The 20777-nt window shown below is 47.7% G+C and overlaps 8 protein-coding genes and 1 non-coding gene across 9 annotated transcripts; 6 read left to right on the forward strand and 3 right to left on the reverse strand.

Moving 5' to 3' along the window:
• Window positions 1-103: 103 nt before the first annotated feature.
• On the reverse strand, window positions 104-2298 carry F4817DRAFT_114477 (diphthamide biosynthesis protein). The gene has a single exon (XM_049297525.1). It carries the CDS (start codon window positions 2187-2189, stop codon window positions 561-563), a length of 1629 nt encoding a protein of 542 aa, XP_049158760.1. The 5' UTR covers window positions 2190-2298; the 3' UTR covers window positions 104-560.
• A 380-nt stretch (window positions 2299-2678) lies between these two features.
• Window positions 2679-4745, reverse strand: F4817DRAFT_316119 (acetyl-CoA synthetase-like protein; the record flags this gene model as incomplete). Its single annotated transcript, XM_049300628.1, has 3 exons — window positions 2679-3809; window positions 3861-4615; window positions 4739-4745. The coding sequence occupies 3 exons, from the start codon at window positions 4743-4745 to the stop codon at window positions 2679-2681; spliced, it is 1893 nt and encodes a 630-aa protein (XP_049158761.1).
• Window positions 4746-5961: 1216 nt separating this feature from the next.
• F4817DRAFT_114624 (phosphatidylinositol-glycan biosynthesis class S protein) lies at window positions 5962-7935 on the forward strand. The gene is made up of 2 exons (XM_049297527.1): window positions 5962-6430; window positions 6493-7935. Exons 1-2 carry the CDS (start codon window positions 6143-6145, stop codon window positions 7843-7845), a joined length of 1641 nt encoding a protein of 546 aa, XP_049158762.1. The 5' UTR covers window positions 5962-6142; the 3' UTR covers window positions 7846-7935.
• Window positions 7936-8486: 551 nt separating this feature from the next.
• On the forward strand, window positions 8487-10541 carry F4817DRAFT_338252 (uncharacterized protein). Its single transcript, XM_049303394.1, has 4 exons — window positions 8487-9000; window positions 9136-9212; window positions 9365-9877; window positions 10011-10541. Exons 1-4 carry the CDS (start codon window positions 8701-8703, stop codon window positions 10402-10404), a joined length of 1284 nt encoding a protein of 427 aa, XP_049158763.1. The 5' UTR covers window positions 8487-8700; the 3' UTR covers window positions 10405-10541.
• A 244-nt stretch (window positions 10542-10785) lies between these two features.
• On the forward strand, window positions 10786-10883 carry F4817DRAFT_t93. The gene has a single exon. It is a non-coding gene; the product is annotated as a tRNA-Thr (tRNA).
• A 1450-nt stretch (window positions 10884-12333) lies between these two features.
• On the forward strand, window positions 12334-14397 carry F4817DRAFT_114659 (S-adenosyl-L-methionine-dependent methyltransferase). Its single transcript, XM_049297528.1, has 9 exons — window positions 12334-12828; window positions 12891-13030; window positions 13101-13142; window positions 13209-13275; window positions 13329-13356; window positions 13430-13442; window positions 13494-13926; window positions 13991-14075; window positions 14138-14397. The coding sequence occupies exons 1-9, from the start codon at window positions 12631-12633 to the stop codon at window positions 14302-14304; spliced, it is 1173 nt and encodes a 390-aa protein (XP_049158764.1). The 5' UTR covers window positions 12334-12630; the 3' UTR covers window positions 14305-14397.
• Window positions 14398-14587: 190 nt separating this feature from the next.
• F4817DRAFT_114705 (uncharacterized protein) lies at window positions 14588-16453 on the forward strand. Its single transcript, XM_049297529.1, has one exon. The coding sequence runs from the start codon at window positions 15039-15041 to the stop codon at window positions 16059-16061; it is 1023 nt and encodes a 340-aa protein (XP_049158765.1). The 5' UTR covers window positions 14588-15038; the 3' UTR covers window positions 16062-16453.
• A 12-nt stretch (window positions 16454-16465) lies between these two features.
• Window positions 16466-18809, forward strand: F4817DRAFT_114856 (gamma-glutamyltranspeptidase). Its single transcript, XM_049297530.1, has 4 exons — window positions 16466-16627; window positions 16686-16781; window positions 16837-17353; window positions 17430-18809. The coding sequence occupies exons 3-4, from the start codon at window positions 16983-16985 to the stop codon at window positions 18745-18747; spliced, it is 1689 nt and encodes a 562-aa protein (XP_049158766.1). The 5' UTR covers window positions 16466-16627; window positions 16686-16781; window positions 16837-16982; the 3' UTR covers window positions 18748-18809.
• Window positions 18810-18963: 154 nt separating this feature from the next.
• F4817DRAFT_114938 (class I glutamine amidotransferase-like protein) lies at window positions 18964-20489 on the reverse strand. The gene is made up of 2 exons (XM_049297531.1): window positions 20295-20489; window positions 18964-20200 (listed from the first exon to the last, which is right to left on the reverse strand). The coding sequence occupies exons 1-2, from the start codon at window positions 20308-20310 to the stop codon at window positions 19515-19517; spliced, it is 702 nt and encodes a 233-aa protein (XP_049158767.1). The 5' UTR covers window positions 20311-20489; the 3' UTR covers window positions 18964-19514.
• Between the last annotated feature and the right edge of the window lie 288 nt (window positions 20490-20777).

Consider the following 20777-nt stretch of genomic DNA (forward strand, 5'->3'; position numbering starts at 1 on the left):
GACGCTGGAGGATGTATGCTATGTGTCTAAACGGTTCATGAGCCGTGGTGGCTGATTGTTTATCAGTTTAATATATATCGATACGCCGTACATCCGTTATTAGTGAATGACAGAGCACAAGTGAGATAACAATGATATTACGATTTCTCGTAATATTATCCCTATTTCTTGTTGATACGTTTTAGCAGACCATGTTATCTTTATATAAGCGTATATGAATTAGTCTGGATATAGGTTGCAATTAGTTAAATTTTGTATCCAACGTGGTAAGATTAACAGGTCCTAACCTGATTCTGCAAGGTATGTACTTTATAGACGTCAATGGAGACGCGTAGTACAGACTTTTGGTTGCGAGGGATAGAATATCCGCGTTGGCTCTTACCTCATTCTAAACCGATGCCTTTGAATGGGGGATAGTTGCCCAGATCTTCCTACCGATCCTTATACTGTTATAAGAACTCGCCATCCTAGAGCGCTGTTTTACCCCCACGGGGGGACTAAAATATCGTTTGTTACCGGTGTGGCCTCATTTACTTACCGCCAGTAAAGTAAGAGACATTTCATGCCCGTAACTGGTCCTGGCCAACAGTATATCCTCTTGCGACTCCGCTCCGTCCCTCCTCGACGACAGTGCTCTCCTCCTCGTCATCGTTCTCGGTATCGAAGTCCGTACCCAAACCCCGCCAGGTCCTCTGCGACCTTAAGAATTCCGCTCCTGGGCTCGCAACGCCGTTTACCAAGGCCACATCCCCGACAGCTCGTTTGGTGATTGCCGAGCTCGTAGTTCCCTGGTTAGAGCTTAGACCGGCGACCTCAATTTCAGGCCCACTTCGTGGTGCGCTTCGGATAGCGACCCTCATAGGCCGGCTATGGCTAACGAGTTTGCCAGTACGGAGATCGAACTCGGGAGGTTCCGACTCTTCGTCGTCGACACCTCCTTCAACTTCTTCAGGTACTTCTTGTTCAGATAACTTCTCATCGTTCTCGTCGGTAACCGGGGAAGCTTTAACGCCTTCAATACCACCCCACCACTCGCCCGTCCAAACCCTGCTTTCGTCGCCCTGTAGCGCAAGACCAAGCTCGAAGGGTGTGATAACGGGCTTCCAAAGGCCTTCTTGCTCGACCAACCCGCTCTCCCAACACCCAACGACAACCCAGCCGTCTACCTCAGCGAAGTTAGCCAGCTTCGCGGCGTTCAGCTTGCCAACCACAATGGTATAGCTCTTCTTGCCGGCGGCCGCAATCTGGCTTTTGAGTGTAGATATGGTAGACATATAGTTCTTTACGGAGAGCGTGTTGACTAAAATTCCAATGATGGATGCCGTGGCAAACCGGATGACTAGAGCGTAACGGCGGCGGAGTAAACCAGGAGTGGCGCTAGGGTCGGGAGGTGCAGATGTCGTAGTATAAGGCGATGAGGGTGTCGAATATATCCTCAAAGAGGCGAGGCGAGACGAAAGAGTTAAGAGGAGGGAGGTAGGAGGGGTTGAAATATGAAATAGGTGGTACTCGTTCAAATCAATAGACGTATCAGGGGTTACAAGTTTGCGATTTGGTATTGCTCCAGTCGGATCTCGCAATATTTCGGTCGCCATGAGGCTGGTATACCCCCTTTCCTTTAATAGTTTACTTATAGGACCAACATGCTCTTGAAACATGACATCCGCCATTAGCACCACCTTATCCGCCTTCTCCGGGAACTCTTTCTCGAACGCCTCAGCTACGTCGTCGTAGTCTAGCGTCTGCTTCGTGAATATGTGTATTACAGGTAGCCTTGAGGTGGGACTTAGACATGCGCGGCCATAATGTACCACACCATCAGCATTCGCATGTTCCGCTGCGATCTCATCGACGCAGCAGGCACTATACGACGTATCCGCCAAGATATATAAACGCTGGCTCTGATCTTGTACCTCGGTTTGCCATTTTCCTAGCTCTGCGCTTAGCGCGCTGACAACCCAAGGTGCATCTGGTAACATAGCATCGGGGAACTGAAGTGCTATTCGTTTCCAGCCATTCTGTCGGATCTCAGCGGCTGTCCGGGCGATCTCGTAAACTTCGTAAAGCTCATGGTCGGGTCTATGAGGACGCTTCGCTTGAGAGATCGCAGAAGATGGTGTTGGGTCTTCGGTAAACGTATGTTCTGCCGGTGTCGAAAGAATGGGAGGCGCACTTAGTTCAGATGACATGGTGAGAAGAAAAGGGGGAAGGGGGAACTTGTAGATTATCTGAGCAAGAGTTAAAATATGAAAAATATGGAATTGTTATTTTATTATTTTCTTTTCTTTTGTCTTTGGCGGGGTAGGAGGGGTCAACTTCTGTTCTACAGCAGGGGTAGCGGGTAGTTTTATGCCTGCATTAGCGTTCTATTAGTGGAGTGTCCAATAATCCGTACATAGGTATATATGTACATATGTACCTACCTACCAGTTAACCGTGACCTATCAGCATAAACCTATTAGGAGACCTATTAGGAGACCTATTAGGAGACCTATTAGGAGGCCCATATGAAGGTACCTCTTAGTAACTGTTCAAAGAGACATTTCCTCCCGTCATATCTTTGCTAGGCACAGACAATCTTCATATATGATATTATCTATCCTATGGGCCTGTCTATATAGCATATCTCGTAAAATCGTCGCTGCATTCCAACCAGACTAACCCTTTGAATATTAAATTCAAAGCTTCACCTGGCCGGCATTCAACCGATTCCAGTCACTGTTGCCGAATTTTACGTACGTTCCATCTTTGAGCCAGAATAGCTCATCGTCGCCAACTAGGCTTGGGTTAACACCTTGCTCACGTAGTCCGTGTTTCTGCTGCTTATTCGTGCCCGTAACCGCCGCCGTAAGCCCCTTTCCTATTCTCAAGAAGATCGGCACGGCATACTTGGGAAGTTTGTCACGCGCGTGCTCCGCCAACGACCGTAGTAGCGCGTCATCAAGCACTTCCTGGGTTAGTGTGAGTGCGGCACATCCAGCCCTTCCGTCGTGATTCGGTAGTTGCACGCCGTACACGTTGGCCTCCTGTACCGCCGGGTGCGTACCCAATGCCTCGCTCACTTCTGTCGTCGCCACATTCTCGCTCTTCCACCGGAACGTGTCGCCGATTCTGTCGTGGAAGAACATACGACCTTCGCTGTCTAAACTGACGAGATCGCCCGTCCTAAAATATCCGTCGCCCTTCTTAAACACGTTCCGAAGAATCTTTTTTTCTGTCGCCTCATGGTTGTTGTAATATCCTTGAAAGTCCCTTTGCGTGTCGGCTGGCAACGCCATCAGCAGTTCGCCGACTTCGCCGGGGTTCACATGTCGGCAGAGACCGGTCTTGGGATCGCGCCAAGGACTATCTGTATCGAGATCTTGCCGTACAATTGCAGATGTAAGTTTGGCAATCTGCCGGTAGAGGATCCCAAAACGCCCGATGGCTCCGGTCGCGAAATCGTTGCGGGAAAGGTTCCACGTCGCTAGATTGCCCTCCGTGGCCGCGTAAAACTCGGCAACGCTTTCGATATTGAACCGCTCTCTGAACTTCTCCCAAATGTCTGGTCGTAGACCGTTGCCGAACGCTATACGGATATTGTGCTTCTTATCCATGTTCTCGCCTGTGGCTGGATCGATCTGTGGCCGTGCTGCGAGCAAGTAACGACATGTTTCCCCCACGTATTGAATCATGGTTGCATCGTGCTGGCGCGCTTCATTCCAAAACGTCTTGGTTGAAAACTTTTTACCAATCGCAAATGTGCAGCCGCTTTCCAAGCAATGGCTCATACCCATGATAGTAGCCGAGCCGTGATAAAGGGGCATGCACTAGAATGGATTAGATTCTTATGTTCTGGAATATGAGGAGGTGAGTCATACCGTATAGAATACGTCGGATATTTTCGTCCTCAAGAAGCCACCGACGAAAGATCCTGCCAAGGTCATCTTTTTCCAGGACACGATGGCGGCCTTCGGTAGCCCCGTAGTACCAGAAGTATAAATGAGAATAGCTATATCTTTAGACACTTCGCCAGAGCGGAGAGAGTCGGACGGTCGTACCGGCTCAGTAGCAAGAACCTCGGCCTTTGCCTCCTCTGTTAAGAACTCGATTCGCAGATCTCCCAGCTTTTCACGGACGCTGTCATCGACATTCGTCGCAACCTCTGGATCGACCAACATTAGGATAGAATTCGCCGTATTGACGCAGTGAACCAATGGTTGGCCCGTTAAGTTGTAATTGATGTACGCCGGCTTTGCGCCGATAGACCACAAGCCGAAGCAGATGAATATGAAGTGGTCCGAGTTTTGAAGATCGACGGCGACGATATCCTTAGATTTGACACCAAACTTCGTCTTGAACCAGTTCCCGTACTTCAGCGCCATCTCGTAGACCTCGGCGTACGTCCATGACTTATCCTGGAAGCGGATAAACGGTCGGTTACTAGTCGACTTGTTTTTCGCTGCTTCTTCCAGCGTGTAAAATGTACTGCAGCGATCTTTTCGTTCCCGGTTGATGAGGCGAAAGATGGCCGGCAGAGTGCCGCGTAGCATAGCTCTGTCATACCAAAATCCCGTCTTAGCATTGAGATATGCAAGCCCCGCCGCTGCCGCTGGCAAGGAAAGCGCTAAAGAAGCTAGAAGGAAGATTAGTACTGAGAAAAAAAAAGCAGAATTGGAGAACTGTGTAAGCCAAGTTTGGTGTTTAACAGGTACCCAACTCCGTCATTCTAGAGACTGCGTTTGTGTTTGGGACTTACTCGGCATATTCCAGCTTCGGTAAATTAGCTTATTATGTTGCTTCCTAGAGATATGTATGTCTAGAATTGGGTAACTAGGCTAAAGAAGCAAAACCAATCGTAGATACAAAAATTTTAGCCACTTAGCAATTAAATATACAAGAGAAATGAAGCATTGACAAGACTGTGAATATTACGTAGGATAGCAACGCAAAAAAAAAAAAAACAACTGCGACCTAGGTATACATGAAACGGAAGAGAAAAAAAGTAACTTGGTACAGTCAGGGAGATAAAGTAAATAAATAAAATAGTACGTAAGGCATAGCGAGGACTAGGAGGTATCAGCTTAACCTACTATTAGGTAGTTTACCAATATCATCCATACCTCGGTGGGCCGAGGTGGCTCGTTTCGAGAAGCCTAATGATCCCTGATCCGCATTGTATCACCGCCTTTCGGATACCCGGGACATGGGACATGGAATAAGATCTCGGGAGTACAAGCGAGCTATGTAGTATTGGTGTCCAGCTCATGTATTTTCTATTTCTTCAAACGTATATGCGCTCCAACCCGTTCGTTTTACATAGTCACTCATGCTCTGGAAGTGCGTAAGGAGTTGTGTCGTTCACATTGGCTGGTCCGTGAACTGCAAGCTACCCCTCGTAACTTGTGAACCTCGGCTTGCAACGTAGACACGTTAGATGCTAGACGGGGCATGCTTGGCCGAGGCTGCAAAGTAAATTCAAAAATTGAGGACTTGTATCTCATGAGCCTCTTAGAATGGTCTAGATTAGGTACCTATGTGTGCATGGACGAAGCATGGCAATGCATCTATGTCTTATATCGGACCTCGTCCTGCTAACGCTGTTAAGCTTGGGATGGGAAGCACTAAGCGACCTTCGATCCGGTTCAGGTTCAGACATTTTCCAGGAGGAAGAGCCATTGATAAGACTTTACTTAAGCCACAAATAGAAGCCAAGACTGTTGGCAATTATCCTATTTCGTATGGTCGCTGAATACGATCCAAGGATTAAACTGTAAGTGGTGAATATCCTAGGATTAGAACACAATCTAAGATGAGTCGAGACAAGGTTATCATGACTCGCCTATGAGCATATTTATTGACGATACTGGATGGGAGCATAATAATTGTTTTATCAGTATATTTACTTCTTTTAGGTTCCAAGTTGAAGTCACGCTTAGTCACATAAAGAAGATCACGCAGGTGGAACTGGTTGAATATTCAATAGGGAAAGCAGCACGGGAAAGCTTCCGCTGTCATTTCTACTTTAGGTACCTACCTTAGGTTAGGTACATTTGGAACTTGTCATTTTGCGACACGTTGGCACCTTTGATCCAGCATCAACGACGCAATTAAATCCCAAAGCCATGATTTCGAGAAGATAATCCCGTCGATATACGTAGCCATGTCATCGTCTGTTTCCGCAACCCGACACGATGGCATCTCATCCGAAGCTAAACCGGCTGCAGCGATTGATAGCGGAAGTTCTAAGATAAACGACTGCGCAAACCCGCCGTTGACGCGAAAACAGCCACCGCCGGAGAAGCCAGAAGACATCCATAGACGGTCCTACATCGTCGCATCCTTCTGGTTTATTGTACTCTTCTTGGGGCTGCCAATATGGTGGAAGACGACGACGATATATCGGGCAGATCTACCCTTAGGCCAGATGATGGATTGGGCCGACGGCAGAGTAGAACGACCTTCGTAAATATCTAATAGACATGTTACTAACTAACTTATCTCTACTCCAAGGCCTGCAGTCCAGTATTCCCGATTAAAATCGCAATCGATGCGCCGACCTTACAAAAAGACGAAACCGATAATCTCGTGCGCATTACACAGCAAGCCCTGGAGTCTAACAACGACTTTAAAGGACACCATATACAGCTCGAAGTATCCCCACCAGCTAGTGCACGCCCAATCCACGATTCGGACACTGCTCTCACGGTACGACTAAGTCCCGGCGACGCTGCTACATCCTCCCTCCATTCTCAAGCGCCCGTCCTCGAAATCACCTATCCTCCAAACTCGATACCAGCACCCGATGCTGCTTCTTCCGGCTTTGCGACATACTTGGCAACGCAGCTTCGATTGGCCTTCGCTGAAGAGCGGGAGGTTATGTCATATCTCTTAGCAAAGTCTTCCATACCCTTCGAACAACGGCCTCTAGAAGCCTCTCAAGACTCGGCCGACTCTTTAGCGAAGCGAATGACAAGATCCCTGAAATACTCTCGGACCTACCATCTCACATTTTCGTTATTCACAAGCGGACCATCTCCGAGCAGCTGGGATATCGAGTCTGCTATAGACGAATACATGAAACCGATATTGGATTTGCTCGGACCTATCCACAACTTTACCATCGACACCCAAGTTCAGCTATACGCCGCTCCCGGTGTGCAATCGCAAGTACTAAGCAAAGAAGATCTGTCTTCTTTCATCAATGCTGCCGAATGGCCACTGTCGCCCTCTATAGGAGGTGCTCCAACGGTCAATTTCGTTGTATTCATCGGCAACCAAACCATCGGAACCGCCTCGGAGGTCGGTACTTCCCAATCTTGGCTTATACCGCAATGGGGTTCCGTATATCTCTTACCACCCCCTTCCACAAATCATGTGTCTTCAGAAATATTGAAGCAACCTATCCTAACATTCGCCTCACATCTACTTTCGCTCCTCGGCACACCGCAATCGGGATCCTTACCCATGCGACTATCGACGCTCACGCGCATCCGATCTGCAGACTTGCTCTTGCGTGCCTCCTCTTCTCTAGGGTCGCTGGCTCGTCTCTCATTGGCTCTGCCGAGCATATCTATCCCGTCCAGTGTCGCCGACGGCGTGGCTGAGTCTATGTATCACCTACAACTCGCATGCTCCAACCTTGGTGGAACTGACGGCCTTGAACACGCCCGCATTGCTGACGTCGAGGCCGAGCGCGCATTTTTCGAGAAGAGTATGGTAGGACAACTTTATTTCCCCGACGAGCACAAGATTGCTGTTTATCTGCCACTGCTAGGCCCTGTAGGGGTGCCTCTGGTTATTGGCCTGTTGAACCAGATCAAGGCCTGGAAGAAGGCGAGGGCGGAGAAAGCGAAGAAACCATGAACGATTTTCGTGACGAGAAATAAGTAATACGGAATAGAACCGGGCATATAAACGCTCCGGTATAATTAAAGCATTACCAACGTATTACCACTTTATCAGTGGATATCAGTGGATATCAATGGATATCGGTGTTAGTAGCCTAGCAAGGTAGGCAGTGAGCACCAAGCAGAAGCAGACTCATGATCAGAAGTTTGATGCCTCGTTCATCAATCTTCTTACGAGCATTGCTAGTCCCAGGGATAATAGCATCTCGGCCAAACTACCCAATGTCGGAAAGTAAACTCGAGACACTAGCATATGGACGACACAGCACACAACCCATAAATACGCTACGCGTACGGAGTTTACACTACATTACCTACCTAGGTAGTATATCAGAGTAACCTAGTACATGATAAAATTTGCCGAGATGATGCATATTCCTGATCTGACGATCTACCCTTACCCACTGTTAACAGAAAAGTGGATTATAAATGCATGATACACACTTAGATCAGATCTATTAGCCCGAGCTTACAACGTAGTAGGTACATATGTACTATGTATAGAAGATGTGTAATAAGAGACGATGATAGGATGTTACTAAGCTAGGTTACACTATTGTAATTGTAAAGAACCTTACGTGATCCAGCGGGGTCAAAGTTGGCTCTAGGCCTTTAAAATGTACCTCCCCGTAGTGATCGTCTCACTTTCGACTATTTATACCCTCCATTTCCATATTAACTGAAGTCTATATGTTTAAAGCTTACCTAGGTATCTGCTATTAGACTTAACATCATATTATTCATAATAATACCTTAACAAGTGAGAATAAGCTATGAATACCTAGAAGAACCGAGCCACACATATTCCTCAATGAATTTATCAATACCTAACCTCTCCGAACCGGTAGCCGTTATTCCGCTACCGCTCTCGGCGATTCTGTCATTGACATCTTGGAAACAGCTTATCGTCCCTGGCGTCCTCATATACGTAGGGTTATGCAGGGCGTTACGCTACCGCCGCGAGCATGCTCTACGCCGAAAGCTCGGATATACCGACCGCTCCTCGTTCTCACGCATGACAGCCGTTGAAGCCCAGCAGGTCGTCAAATTCATGGCTACGTGGGAGATGCCGCTCTTACACTTCTTGGCTTTGGAGTTTGGGCTTTTCAAGGTGGGTTAGGTGATTCTAGTTGAGAATCTATCACAACAACTAAGACAAGATGAGATGTCTCACTTTTGTTCCGTTCTTCCGTTCTTCCGTTTTTTTTGTTGATATTTTGCTGACGCCAGCATGGTGGTCTGCTAGACGTATGGTGTCGAAAGCATAAGTCGTTTACTTCTTGGCACGAGAAACTTGACCGATCCGGTTATGAGCCTCAAGAGGTAAGAATTATTTGATATTCCTACATGAGAGTGGACTCGATACGTCGATCGGGTATATACCTGTTAGCATTGAGTACATTGTACAACCCTGTAGCGGAAAGGGGCGTATACTATCCATATAAAATGACAAGTCGCTGAATAGTAGTCTACAGATTCGAGGATACATCAGCTTTAATCGGCGAGTTCATGCTAAACCCGCCAACATCGGAGCGAGCTATGAAAGGCTTAGCTCGGATGAACTTCCTTCACAGCAAGTACGTCAAGGAGGGGACCATCTCCAACACAGATCTGCTCTACACGCTATCTGTGTTCATGTTAGAACCGCCACGCTTCGCACGCCTGTACGAGTGGCGACCTATGAACGATATGGAATACTGTGCGTACGGCGTCTTTTGGAAGTCGGTAGGCGATGCTATGGGTATCGAGTACAAGGGCCTCCTGGCACACGCTAAGTCGGGATGGCGTGACGGTATCGAGTTTGCCGATGACGTTGCGGCTTGGGCTCAGGCTTACGAGGTCCAAGTTATGAAGCCTAATCCCGTGTCCGCCAAGCCCGCCCGGGCATTGCTACCTATGATAATATATTGGGTGCCGTGGTTCGCGAAGCCATTCGTGACTGACATCGTGATTAGCCTTCTCGGCGGGAGGGTGCGCGAGGCATTTATGTAAGTTGAACCCTTATTTTCTTACGGTGCTGTACTACAATATAGTGACGTTTAAGCTACACACTTATCGTATCTTCTTTTCCCCTTTTCGGTATCATGCAGCTATGGTTTAACCGATTTACTCTCTTGGTAGGTTACCCGAGCCCGATATCACGGCCGTCGCAACCGTATACTCTCTTCTCACGCTCCGACGTTTCGTCTTGCGGTACCTAACGTTGCCGCGCTTCTTCGAGCTTAAACGGTTGGGTGACCCTGATCCAAATACGGGCCGCATTGCGCAGCCTATACCATACGGGAACTATCCCTTCTACGTCAAACCAACGCTGTGGAACCGTTGGGGGCCTGTGGCCTGGGCTGTCTGGCTATACGGCGGCAAGGTACCAGGAGACAACCCCGAAGAATATATGCCCCAGGGATATTTGTTTTCAGACATAGGCCCTAAGAACCGCATGGGTCTAGGGATTCAAGAGGTGGAGGCCGATACCGAAAGAATCAAGGCTAGCAGATGGACAGGATGCCCTTTTTAATGACGTGAATGGCCGTGTTTACTTATGGGTCTTAGAAACCGGTCACGACAATACTTGAGCTTTAGAAGGTCATACGTAAAGTAGCATCGAGACATAGGTAGATATATCATCGATTAACCAATTGATTTGCTAGTTAGCATGGCTGTACATACCTATAGTGAGGTAATCTTGAAACCCTATTTTTACCATAATTGGAGGATATCGCTACGTCTCGGTCTCGTATACCGAATATTTCTTAGTAAAAATAACATGAATAGACAATAAGATATTGCCTTCGAAGTTTAATGCTTAGGAGGTATTGTGGGGCAATGCCCTAATTTCTAGCACTCATCCTAAACTAAACCTTTCTATAGAAAGGCTTTTTGGAGCCAAATCATCACAGCCCGCTTGGCACAGCGGTAATGCGCCTCACTAGTATTGTTTAAAATACTACTAAGGAAGCTATGAGGAGATGACTGGTTCGACTCCAGTAGTGGGCATTTTTTTTTTTTGCTTAGGTTATAATCTCGAGCCTATTCCTAATTTTTATCGCCTCTCTCTATCTATCTAATCTTACGTTCTCAATGTTGGCGATTCTTTTCTTTTACAGCAGCTTTTACTTTTTACAACATCGCCATCATTAATATGAACATTTTTTGGGATCTTTAAATAAAATCGCCGAAAGTTAAATACTTGGCTGGTTACGAAACTTAAAAAGCGATAGAATTACTCGAGCGATCCTATTTGACTAGTTTGAAAGTTATGATATTGGATGAGAGAAAACAACACGTACATATTTTACCTATAGAATATAGGGTAATCCGACACGGCCGGTAGGTCTCACATGCGATCCCGCGTTAGGTTCACGAGAAACGCCACCGGAGCAGACCGAACCCCACCTGCAGCTAATACGAACATGAAAGCCACTGGTTATTAAGGGGAAAAGGACCGGCAAGAAAGGGGGGGGAGGGGCCTCAACGGTATAATATCTACTAAATGCGCCACTACTTTAGAGTATCTACTTGGTAGAATATCTAGAACATACAGCAAGCAGCTTTAAAAGTTAACTCTTATAAAAAAACCCCCCCGATGCCGACGAGCCGGGCCGTCCCATGCAACAGAACAAATCGGCCCCATAAGAAACATTCCATGCTAACTAAAAGTTCGGTCTTTAAGTGGAACTAGGAACAGGAACAGGAACAGGAACAGGAATAATGGACTTTTTAGTGAATGAGTAGTTCCACCTAGATATATGCGGTCGAAATATACATGTACGACCAGGCGACGCAGACGTGTTCGACGTTTTCTCGAGGCGGTGTGTGCGCCTTTTTATCTCCGTCCGATCGCGCTCTATACATATGCAGGTAACATATGCAGGCATATATACCTACAGATCTAAGTGGGAGAGAGTTAAAGAGATAAGTCGTTCGTTTTATTATGCTTCCTTGGGGCAATTGTATGCGAACTAAAGTAGTAGCGGCCGAGGCCAACAGGAAAGACGTAAAGAGATCCTCGAGATTGGCCCGAGGTTGGCCATCACGTACGACCCGCGAATCATCGAGGGCTCTTCTCCGGCGATTATGGCAGGGATAGTTTGGTTTCGGTATCAGAACATGGCAAGCACAACGTGGCATGGCATACAGCTCTCTCATGGACAGTTTAATGTAAGCTTGTCGACATAACTGTATGCTCCAATGGGATACGGGAGATGGGAGATACCGTCAGACCACTCGGAAAGAATCCTAAGGAGAGGGGGGCAAATTCTTCCAGACCAGCCGTCTTCTCAGCTGTCTGCACATCTAGACATCATCGATGTAACTAACACGCATCATTCGTCGGTCCTTATGCCCAACGTGCATATTGCGTATTATATGTACCTATTGCTGCCTACATAGTAGAGCTAGGTACTAGGTATGTAAGAGTTTCCCCTGTAAGTCCGTAGCCAGCATCGACACATATCCGGTTCGGCCCCTCCCCCGCTGCCAAACATCTTACTAGGTACCAACAATATCACTGGCTTATCCATCTCTCGCTTCTAGAGAAGTTCGATTTTTCTTAGATGACCCTGTCACATTCTTCTCCTAATCGACCGAGACTCGAACATTATAAATTTTGAGTGCCTATTATATATACCCAATTGGGAGTTAAAGGCTTGGATGTTATTAGACATTTTTCATTTACACGAACGGGCAACATAAATATAGGTATTTAACCTAGTCGGGAGAAGCACGACGTGTAGCTAGCAACATGTCCGACCCATCTGCCAAGACACCGGCGACAGCGTCGGGTACGGCTACTACGGGTGCTACCGCTGCACCAGCAACATCGTCCAAACCGGGATCGCAAGCTGTATCGCCAGCAGCAGACGCTCCCTCGCCCGAATCTCAGACATCACAGACCAGTAATCCTCATATTCTTCCCGCGTCGCATTGGGCTCAGTTACCGGTATGTTAGGAACGCGCTTCGATTCACTACAAGAGAAATTAATTAATTAAATATCGTTCTAGCCTGTGAACGTGCGCGAGGATGATGATTCGGCCTTTGAAGATGCCGCCAGCTCGACCGCGTCGTTAACTGCTAGTATCCTCGAGTATCGAACTGTTCATGGTCGCACATATCATAGCGAACGCGGTAACGCGTTATCTTGGTAAGAACTACTATTTCATTATAATATGAGACTCGCTGGTGCTGATGTATAGTGCTGATGTATATGAAAGGGGCCCTAACGATGCTATTCACGATGAGTCCATGGATATCTTGTAAGTTCCTATCTTATTCATATTCTTATTCATATGAAAATAAATCCGCTCAACCTTGGTTTTTAGTCATCATATCGCGACGATAATGCTGGATGGGAAAATCCTTGCTGCTCCTCTTAGTGACGATGTTCAAGTAGGCAAACCCATCATACGGGCATCTTGAGACTTACACTGAACACATTACAGAAAGTATTAGACGTGGGTTGCGGTACTGGTGAGTTCCACAATATGATATAACAGGTAGTCTGCTTACTCAAAAGTTAACAAATAACTAACAATTTTCATAGGGATATGGGCAATGTAACTATTCGGAATTTCTAATAATAGTTCCTACGAGTTAACACAATCCAGTGACTTTGCCGATCAGTATCCCAACGCCGAAGTGATCGGTGTCGACGTTTCACCGCAGCAGCCGCAATGGATCCCGCCTAACCTAAGATTCGAGGTAGACGACGTAACACAGCCGTGGACGTACGAGCCTGATAGCTTCGACTATATCCACATACGTTGGCTAGTAGGTGCTATTCCAGACTGGTACGCCTTGTTCAGAGAAGCCTACCAGGCGCTAAAGCCCGGCGGATACTTGGAGAGTCAGGAATCTTCGTGTATGATAACGAGCGACGACGGCACAGTTAAAGACGGGTCCCCTCTAGATCAGTGGAGCAAGGTATTCTCCGAGGCTGGAAAGAAGACAGGTCGCACGTTCAACGTCATAGAAGATGACTTGCAAAGGAAAGCGATGGAGGCCGCGGGCTTCGAAATTACTTACGAGACCGACATCAAGGTACGTGCTAGGGCGCCGACATGAAACCTCCATTCGCATTACTAAATTGACATTCCGTTTGTAGACCGCATTAAGTGGGTGGCCGCGAGACGAGAAACTCAGACAGATTGGCTTGTACACCGGGCTTGCCGTGGGACAGGACATCGAAGGTATGATCGCATTTGCCAAACTTCTCAAATCATCTTATCATCGATTCTTACTTCTTTCGTAGGATTTTTGACGTTCTTGTGGACTATGGTGATGGGCTGGACTCCGGCGGAGATCCAGGTCTATGCTGCACATCTACGACGCGATATGCGCTCACCTAATATCCACGCCTATTACCCTACGAGAATAATGGTTGGTCGGAAACCTCTGACGGCAGGAACCGCCTCGTGATGGCCACATGTTTATGTATTTCTACTTTACAGACATGTGGTCCCTGAAGGCTTCTATACGACATTTATTCATCTGTCTGAATAGATGGAAAGCAGATAAGCGAGCGCATAGACAACACGGGAGCCAGCATATATCGAATTAAACAGTACTAATACGCAAGCCTGGCATAATTGATAGTAATGTTCCTCAATTATATAAGTTGCAGTTAGTATGGTGTTCAGTAGAGTCGTGATGCCAGTCATTATCATTATTACAACAGACTTGGAAATTAATCAAACTCTGTTCTGATATATCAGGCCTCCTTAAATAGTGGCTGGTGGTGAATGGCCATATACAGAGGCCGATCCGCACAGTTGTAACTTTCCACGAGCACATGGCAATTGTAAGGTACCTACCTCCCAATGCATCATGCAGAATTATCTATCTATCCCGTCACCCCAAGTCTCATGTAGAAAATTACCCCACACAAATGCTTCTATGTTCTTTCCTTCTTAGACCCCGACGAATACACCAATACAATTCCAAGACCTTCTCATCATTTAGCCTCTAACATAACAACTACTTAAATCCTCAACTATTTGAGCACACCTTTCTTCGACTCCCAGAGTTAACAAATACGTCACTTTTCACCCCCCCCCCCCCGCAACTTCTCTCATAGCATATCTCCTACGGCGTGTCTCCTACGGCGTACCTATCTCCTTTCGGACCTAACATATCAAACTCAAATCGAGAACATGGAATCGCAGACTACCGCCAATCAAGCCCAGCCCCAGCTTGGAGTGCTCCTTCAGGGCATCGGCAAACTAGTAGAAGCAGCGCTCTCGTCAAATAGCGCTATAGTGCAGGACCATGCCATTAAATCCGATAGTACCTTACTTCGGTCTCGTCAATCCGAGTTGCTTAAGGAATTTAAGGATATGATGCTTACGGTTCAGAATAGAGCATCCAAGGCGATCTACGAGGTAGAGACGAAATTGGGATCATTGGAGGACTTGCCTGGTGTTAGTCCGGGAAGCGAGGTGAACCGCCTATTGGGATGCACGCTCCTAGGCCGTAGACCGAGTTATAAACTTCGCGATTCTGTCCACGGCATTCCCCGTCCACAGTTGGTCACCTACGATGAAGCTAGCCCGATGCTGCCCCAGAACTTTGGGGATCCTATCGTGGCCTTGCAACCTACGTTGCGAAACGTCTGGGTAATCCAGCATGCTTATGCAAAGCTGCTAAATCATAAAGAGGTCCTTATCCAGCAATATCTTGCCGCAGCAGACGAAAGTGCAGTAGTGAGCCGTAAAATATCTCGCGAGTACTATGAAGACCTCAGCTTAGGACAATTGCCTTCAAAGAACAAGCTGGGCAACTTGCTCGATGTCAAGCACTCGTCGTATAACCATGCGACACACGATCTACAGATTGTCCTCGTCTTCAAGGAACTTGGTGGTAGCCTCAAGTATGTGGAGGCCGTGAAAGGAGATCCGGTGAATATAGGAAATGACGAAGAGAATGGTCAATATCTAGTCCTCCCTGTTGCTGAAGCAAGCATCAAGAACCTCTACGACGCATATAGGTCTCTCAGAAAAGCGACTTCAGAACAGCGTCGAGCTACTAAGGACAAGGAATTTGCGGCCAAACTACCGGTGGACGAGATGGACGAGCTCCAAAAGCGGTTTAGTTCTACCGGGAGTGGGCTTCTTAACGAAACGAACGTCAGTAGCACTAGGAAGCGTCGCCGAATGGTGGACGATGACGGCGAATGAATAATCTCATCTAAAGGATACATAAGAGTCTTTCTAGACCTTGCACATCTTACACGCCTTGAAAGTATTTAAGGGATTTTATTAAGAGTGTTCCACGGGATGCTAGCTAAATATTAGGTGGCATAAGAGGTGTATCATTAGTGAATAATTAGGTAGCACCTGATGCAACGGCATGGTGCCCATTGCGTCAACAGCTAGGTGGTGGACCAGGTTGCTTGATTGGGGCAATCTCATTTCCACGATAGGAAGGACGGTCAAGAAGAAAGCGGGAACATCACGATAAACATTTTAGTGTCGTGGATATCACGGAAGGATTTAGAGAAGGAAATTATCATATTCATTCCCCGGGAACATATGATGCGGGACACAGCTGAAGGTAGACGAGGCAAGACAATGCGAGTCGAATAATACCTACCACGATAATACAAGAATACGCGATGCGAAAGGATGGATGCAATAGGTAATACGGTAGGCGAGTGCGGGGTGTTATGAATATGATATCCAAGGATACCTATTATCTAAAGATATTATTTCATATAAATAGTATTTTATATCTAATACCTCAGGTATCAGTCACCGTTTTCTTCCAAGTCTCTATTCGAGAGCTAAGCTGAAAAGCTACAGCCTCAATCCCTACTATCTCTCTTTCTCACTCGGTCAAGGGTCAGGTACCAGCCAAACCCAAGCTAATGCAAGCTGACTAGCTGCCCAGTTTACCGAGTTGGTACTGCCGCTGTAGATGATCCTTGATTGCGTGCTTACGCCGCACGCGCAGCGCGAGTACAAATACGGCCGTCTTGCCAGTCGTGTGCCCTTTGGGTGTCTTTGTTCTTTTGTTGCTACTAGGTACCTAGGTAGTCTGCTAGTTCCTTTGACGGCATCTTCACGGACTAGTCCTTCTAGCTGCCTCCCGCAAGCGTCATGTCGTCCCTCAGAAGTATCGCGGCCGCTGTCTTACAGCTGGGCTTCTTGGCGCATACGGGACTCGCGAGATCATGCGAACGAGTCCCTAGGTTGGGCGCCGTCGCATCTGAGAGCTCTGTATGCTCTAAGATAGGGACCGACCTACTTCAAGCCGGTGGGAATGCTGCTGATGCCCTTGTTGGCACTGTGTTCTGCGTCGGTGTCATCGGCATGTACCACAGTGGCATTGGCGGTGGCGGTTTTATGCTTGTCCGCGGTAGCGATGGGAAATACGAGTACATCGATTTTCGAGAGACGGCTCCGGCCGCTGCTTATGAGGATATGTACGAGAATAACACCGACGCTAGCTTATACGGCGGCCTGGCAAGGTAATCTCAACTCGGCCTGGATGGGCACTTAATACCCCTGTCTCTTAGACGAATTATGGTACTAACAGAGCTGTAGCGGTGTTCCCGGAGAGCTTAGAGGGCTAGAGTATCTGCATAAAAACTACGGGAAGCTCCCGTGGGCAGACGTGGTGAAGCCGGCCGTCAAGGTCGCTCGGGAAGGCTTCGAGGTAACAGCAGATCTCGTGAAGTACATAGCATCCGTGACGCCAAACGATTTCCTCAAGGATGACCCAGCCTGGGCAATTGACTTCGCCCCGGAGGGTTATATAGTCAAGCTAGGCGAGACCATAACGCGCAAACGCTATGCCGACACATTGGAAGTCATCGCTAACGAGGGTCCGGATGCATTTTATACTGGTGCTATCGCTAAGGCGACAATAGCAGCGCTGCAAGGAAAGAATGGGACCATGACACTGGATGATTTGAAGAACTACACGGTTGCGATTAGGAAGCCTTCTGAAATCAACTACCGAGGCTATAAGCTCACGAGCATCAGCGCCCCGGCAAGCGGCGTGGTAGCGCTCAGTGCGCTGAAAATCGTCGGCGGATATGAGGGTTTTGGCGATCCTGCTGCGGTCAACCTGACTACTCATAGACTGGATGAGGCTATCAAATTTGCATATGGTCAACGATCTGAACTTGGTGATCCTTCCTTCGTCGAAGGGCTTGACGAGTACCAGGAGTCTATGATTTCTGATGCGACTGCTGCTGAAGTACGCTCTAAGATATCCGATTTTAAAACCCAGGACGTCTCGTACTATGATCCCGCCGGTCTCGAGAGCCTTGACACTCCGGGCACAAGTCATATTGTTACCGCCGATAAGAGCGGCTTAGCTATCAGCCTTACGACAACTATTAACTTGATCTTCGGATCCCGTTTGATCGTACCTGAGACCGGTGTTATTATGAACGACGAGATGAACGACTTCTCTATTCCCAACTCGAGTAACGCGTTTGGCTACATACCGAGCCCGGCAAACTTCATCCGTCCGGGTAAGAGACCTCTATCTTCCATCTCAGGGACTATAGTCGAGACGGCCGATGGCAAGTTGTATTTCGTTATAGGATCCGCCGGTGGTAGTCGCATCATCACGGCCACCATCCAGAATATTCACCACGTACTCGATCAGAACTTTACGACAGCCGAGGCGCTGGCTGCACCCAGGCTACACGACCAGCTCAGCCCTCCCCAGATCTCCTTCGAGTACTCTTACGACAACAGCACCGTCGCGTACCTACAGTCGCTAGGTCATAATGTGACTTGGGTGGCGCCGGGTCAGAGCACAGCGCAGGGTTTAAGATTACTGCCGAACGGAACTTTCGAGGCGGCTGGGGAACCACGGCAGGTTAACTCGGGTGGCTTCGCTGTATAAAAGTCTTGGGGGGAGGGATTGTAATTTAGGAGATGATTATTATGTTAATATGGCATCCTTAATATCCGGGCTGTATTGGTTATATCTCAAAATTTCAACCTTTATATTGAGTTGGCAGCTTTCATTAGCTTGCTGTCGACCATTGGAAATAGTAAATATTATTCACTTGACTGGATATTTTACTTGCCTCTTCACGCGGGTAATGTCTCATCCCTAGCATTCCGTGAGACTTGTCTTACTTTTGGTCTTCCCTTTGACAAGCCACTTTTAGTCCCTTAGCCAATAGTAAGCAGATAGAAATGTTAGCACTTGTCTAGAAGACTGGTGTACTCTAGACGCCAAGGTTCTCTACAATTCGAATACTCTTTAGGTAACATGGACAATAATCAACCACACTTGGCAAGTAAGGTAATTACCTCTATAGCCACTTCACTCCGACATGTCAACGTAGCCCGTAGCTAGTTGAAACTAAAAAATCGGCGGTTAAAGTTGATCTGATCATACTATTTGATCATACTAAAGCGAACTAAAGCGAGCCCTTTTGTTGCCGACTCTGGTGATCTCCTGTTTGTCACTACCTAAGTCTACCCCTACCCCTTTTAGCAACTTTCTCCGTCCTACGCTGCTAGGTAAATCCACCGACGGCTGCGTCTGCCTAACGAGGTAAAGTAATGGCCAGAGGTATGCGTATGGTGCTATTTGGGGGGTATAATTGACGCAGTTCAGAGCTAAGAAACGCGAAACGCGAACCCTCAACCTCCGGTGACTTACACCAGTCCGTAGTACTCGGCAAACGGGTCATCGGTCTGGTTCATCGCATTCCACTCCATGAGATTTCGCACCCTCTCGCTTTCGTTCCTCCCGTACAGATGCTCAACCCAATTCAGGGTCATATCCGTGCCGGCGCTGACTCCCGAGCTGGTCCAGATATCTCCATCGACGACCCACCGGGCCTTAGCGATCCAGTTGACCTTGTCGGCGTGCTCGACCGACTTGACCCAGTTAAAGGCAGCCTTGTTCGTAGTAGCGTTCTTGCCCTCGAGCTTGCCGGTACGCGCCAAAAGCGAGGCGCCAGTGCACACGCTCATCAAGTAGTCGAGCTTAGGCTCCTGCTCGATGCGGCTGCGGATCCAGTCGACGTGGGGTTGCGTGCCGTTGATGTTGCGGGTACCGAAGCCTCCCGGCACGAAGAGCACGTCAAGATCCGGCGGGTTGTCGAAAGTGTGCGTCGGGAGGACGAACTCGGTGAAGTTGGGTGACGCCGACACAGCGCCCACGCCACTACCCACACCGCCTATGATGGTACGGTCCACGCTGATCGGCTCCAGGTCCGTCGACAGCAGCGACAGCGTCAGGTTATAGTTCATGGAGACTAGATTCAGCACACCCAGAGGCCCGAAGACGTCTATCGATGTGAAGGCCGGGAACAGCACGTAGCCGATACGAAGGGGTGCTACGGTATCGGGTTAGCTAGAGCGAAACGCGCTGTTATCCACCTAATTGGGTAGATGGTAGATGGTAGATGGTAGATGGCAGAGACGACTCACCAGTTATGTTAACCATGATGGGCAATGTAATCTGACTGTCGGTGGTCTGAGTTCCGTTTGCTATGGTTTAAGCAGAGTGAGATGTTGTTAATACGGCATCGACATATATTTATATAAATAAGTTGACACAAGTGTGACTATCGTGGTGGCCTAGAATTTCGTGTATCGTGAGACAATTAGTCAACTACTCCGAGACATATCGGAGAGAGCACTTTTGAGAAAATATAAGACGCAGGGATCGTAAATGAGATCCTTCGTGAGCCGCACTTTAATTGCAGGTATATGCCGGCATCCCATGGGGCATCCATTGTGTTGATACCTTCTTACTATAGCGTTAAAGGATGCCGCATTGACACTAATTGGGGAACGTCGTCTTCACCGACTCTTGGCTGGACATGTCCACTCTATTAAGTCCATAATCCATGAACCGAATCCATAGAGTCCACGAACGTGACAGGAGTGATTAATCCTTTGCATATGTTT

The sequence above is a fragment of the Daldinia loculata genome (assembly GCF_022478755.1).
Source record: "Daldinia loculata strain CBS 113971 unplaced genomic scaffold F4817scaffold_26, whole genome shotgun sequence".
Lineage (NCBI taxonomy): Eukaryota > Fungi > Ascomycota > Sordariomycetes > Xylariales > Hypoxylaceae > Daldinia > Daldinia loculata.

Excerpts from the sequence above, each read along its gene's own strand:
- F4817DRAFT_114477 (XM_049297525.1), bottom strand. The coding sequence starts at position 2,189 with ATGTCATCTGAACTAAGTGCGCCTCCCATTCTTTCGACACCGGCAGAA.
- F4817DRAFT_114624 (XM_049297527.1), top strand. The coding sequence starts at position 6,143 with ATGTCATCGTCTGTTTCCGCAACCCGACACGATGGCATCTCATCCGAA. Across the intron at positions 6,431-6,492 it reads TGGATTGGGCCGACGGCAGA|GCCTGCAGTCCAGTATTCCC; the intron begins GTAGAACGACCT and ends CTCTACTCCAAG.
- F4817DRAFT_114856 (XM_049297530.1), top strand. The coding sequence starts at position 16,983 with ATGTCGTCCCTCAGAAGTATCGCGGCCGCTGTCTTACAGCTGGGCTTC. Across the intron at positions 17,354-17,429 it reads TTATACGGCGGCCTGGCAAG|CGGTGTTCCCGGAGAGCTTA; the intron begins GTAATCTCAACT and ends ACAGAGCTGTAG.
- F4817DRAFT_114659 (XM_049297528.1), top strand. The coding sequence starts at position 12,631 with ATGTCCGACCCATCTGCCAAGACACCGGCGACAGCGTCGGGTACGGCT. Across the intron at positions 12,829-12,890 it reads CGCATTGGGCTCAGTTACCG|CCTGTGAACGTGCGCGAGGA; the intron begins GTATGTTAGGAA and ends ATATCGTTCTAG. Across the intron at positions 14,076-14,137 it reads CGTGGGACAGGACATCGAAG|GATTTTTGACGTTCTTGTGG; the intron begins GTATGATCGCAT and ends CTTCTTTCGTAG.
- F4817DRAFT_338252 (XM_049303394.1), top strand. The coding sequence starts at position 8,701 with ATGAATTTATCAATACCTAACCTCTCCGAACCGGTAGCCGTTATTCCG. Across the intron at positions 9,001-9,135 it reads TGGAGTTTGGGCTTTTCAAG|ACGTATGGTGTCGAAAGCAT; the intron begins GTGGGTTAGGTG and ends GTGGTCTGCTAG. Across the intron at positions 9,213-9,364 it reads CCGGTTATGAGCCTCAAGAG|ATTCGAGGATACATCAGCTT; the intron begins GTAAGAATTATT and ends AGTAGTCTACAG.
- F4817DRAFT_114705 (XM_049297529.1), top strand. The coding sequence starts at position 15,039 with ATGGAATCGCAGACTACCGCCAATCAAGCCCAGCCCCAGCTTGGAGTG.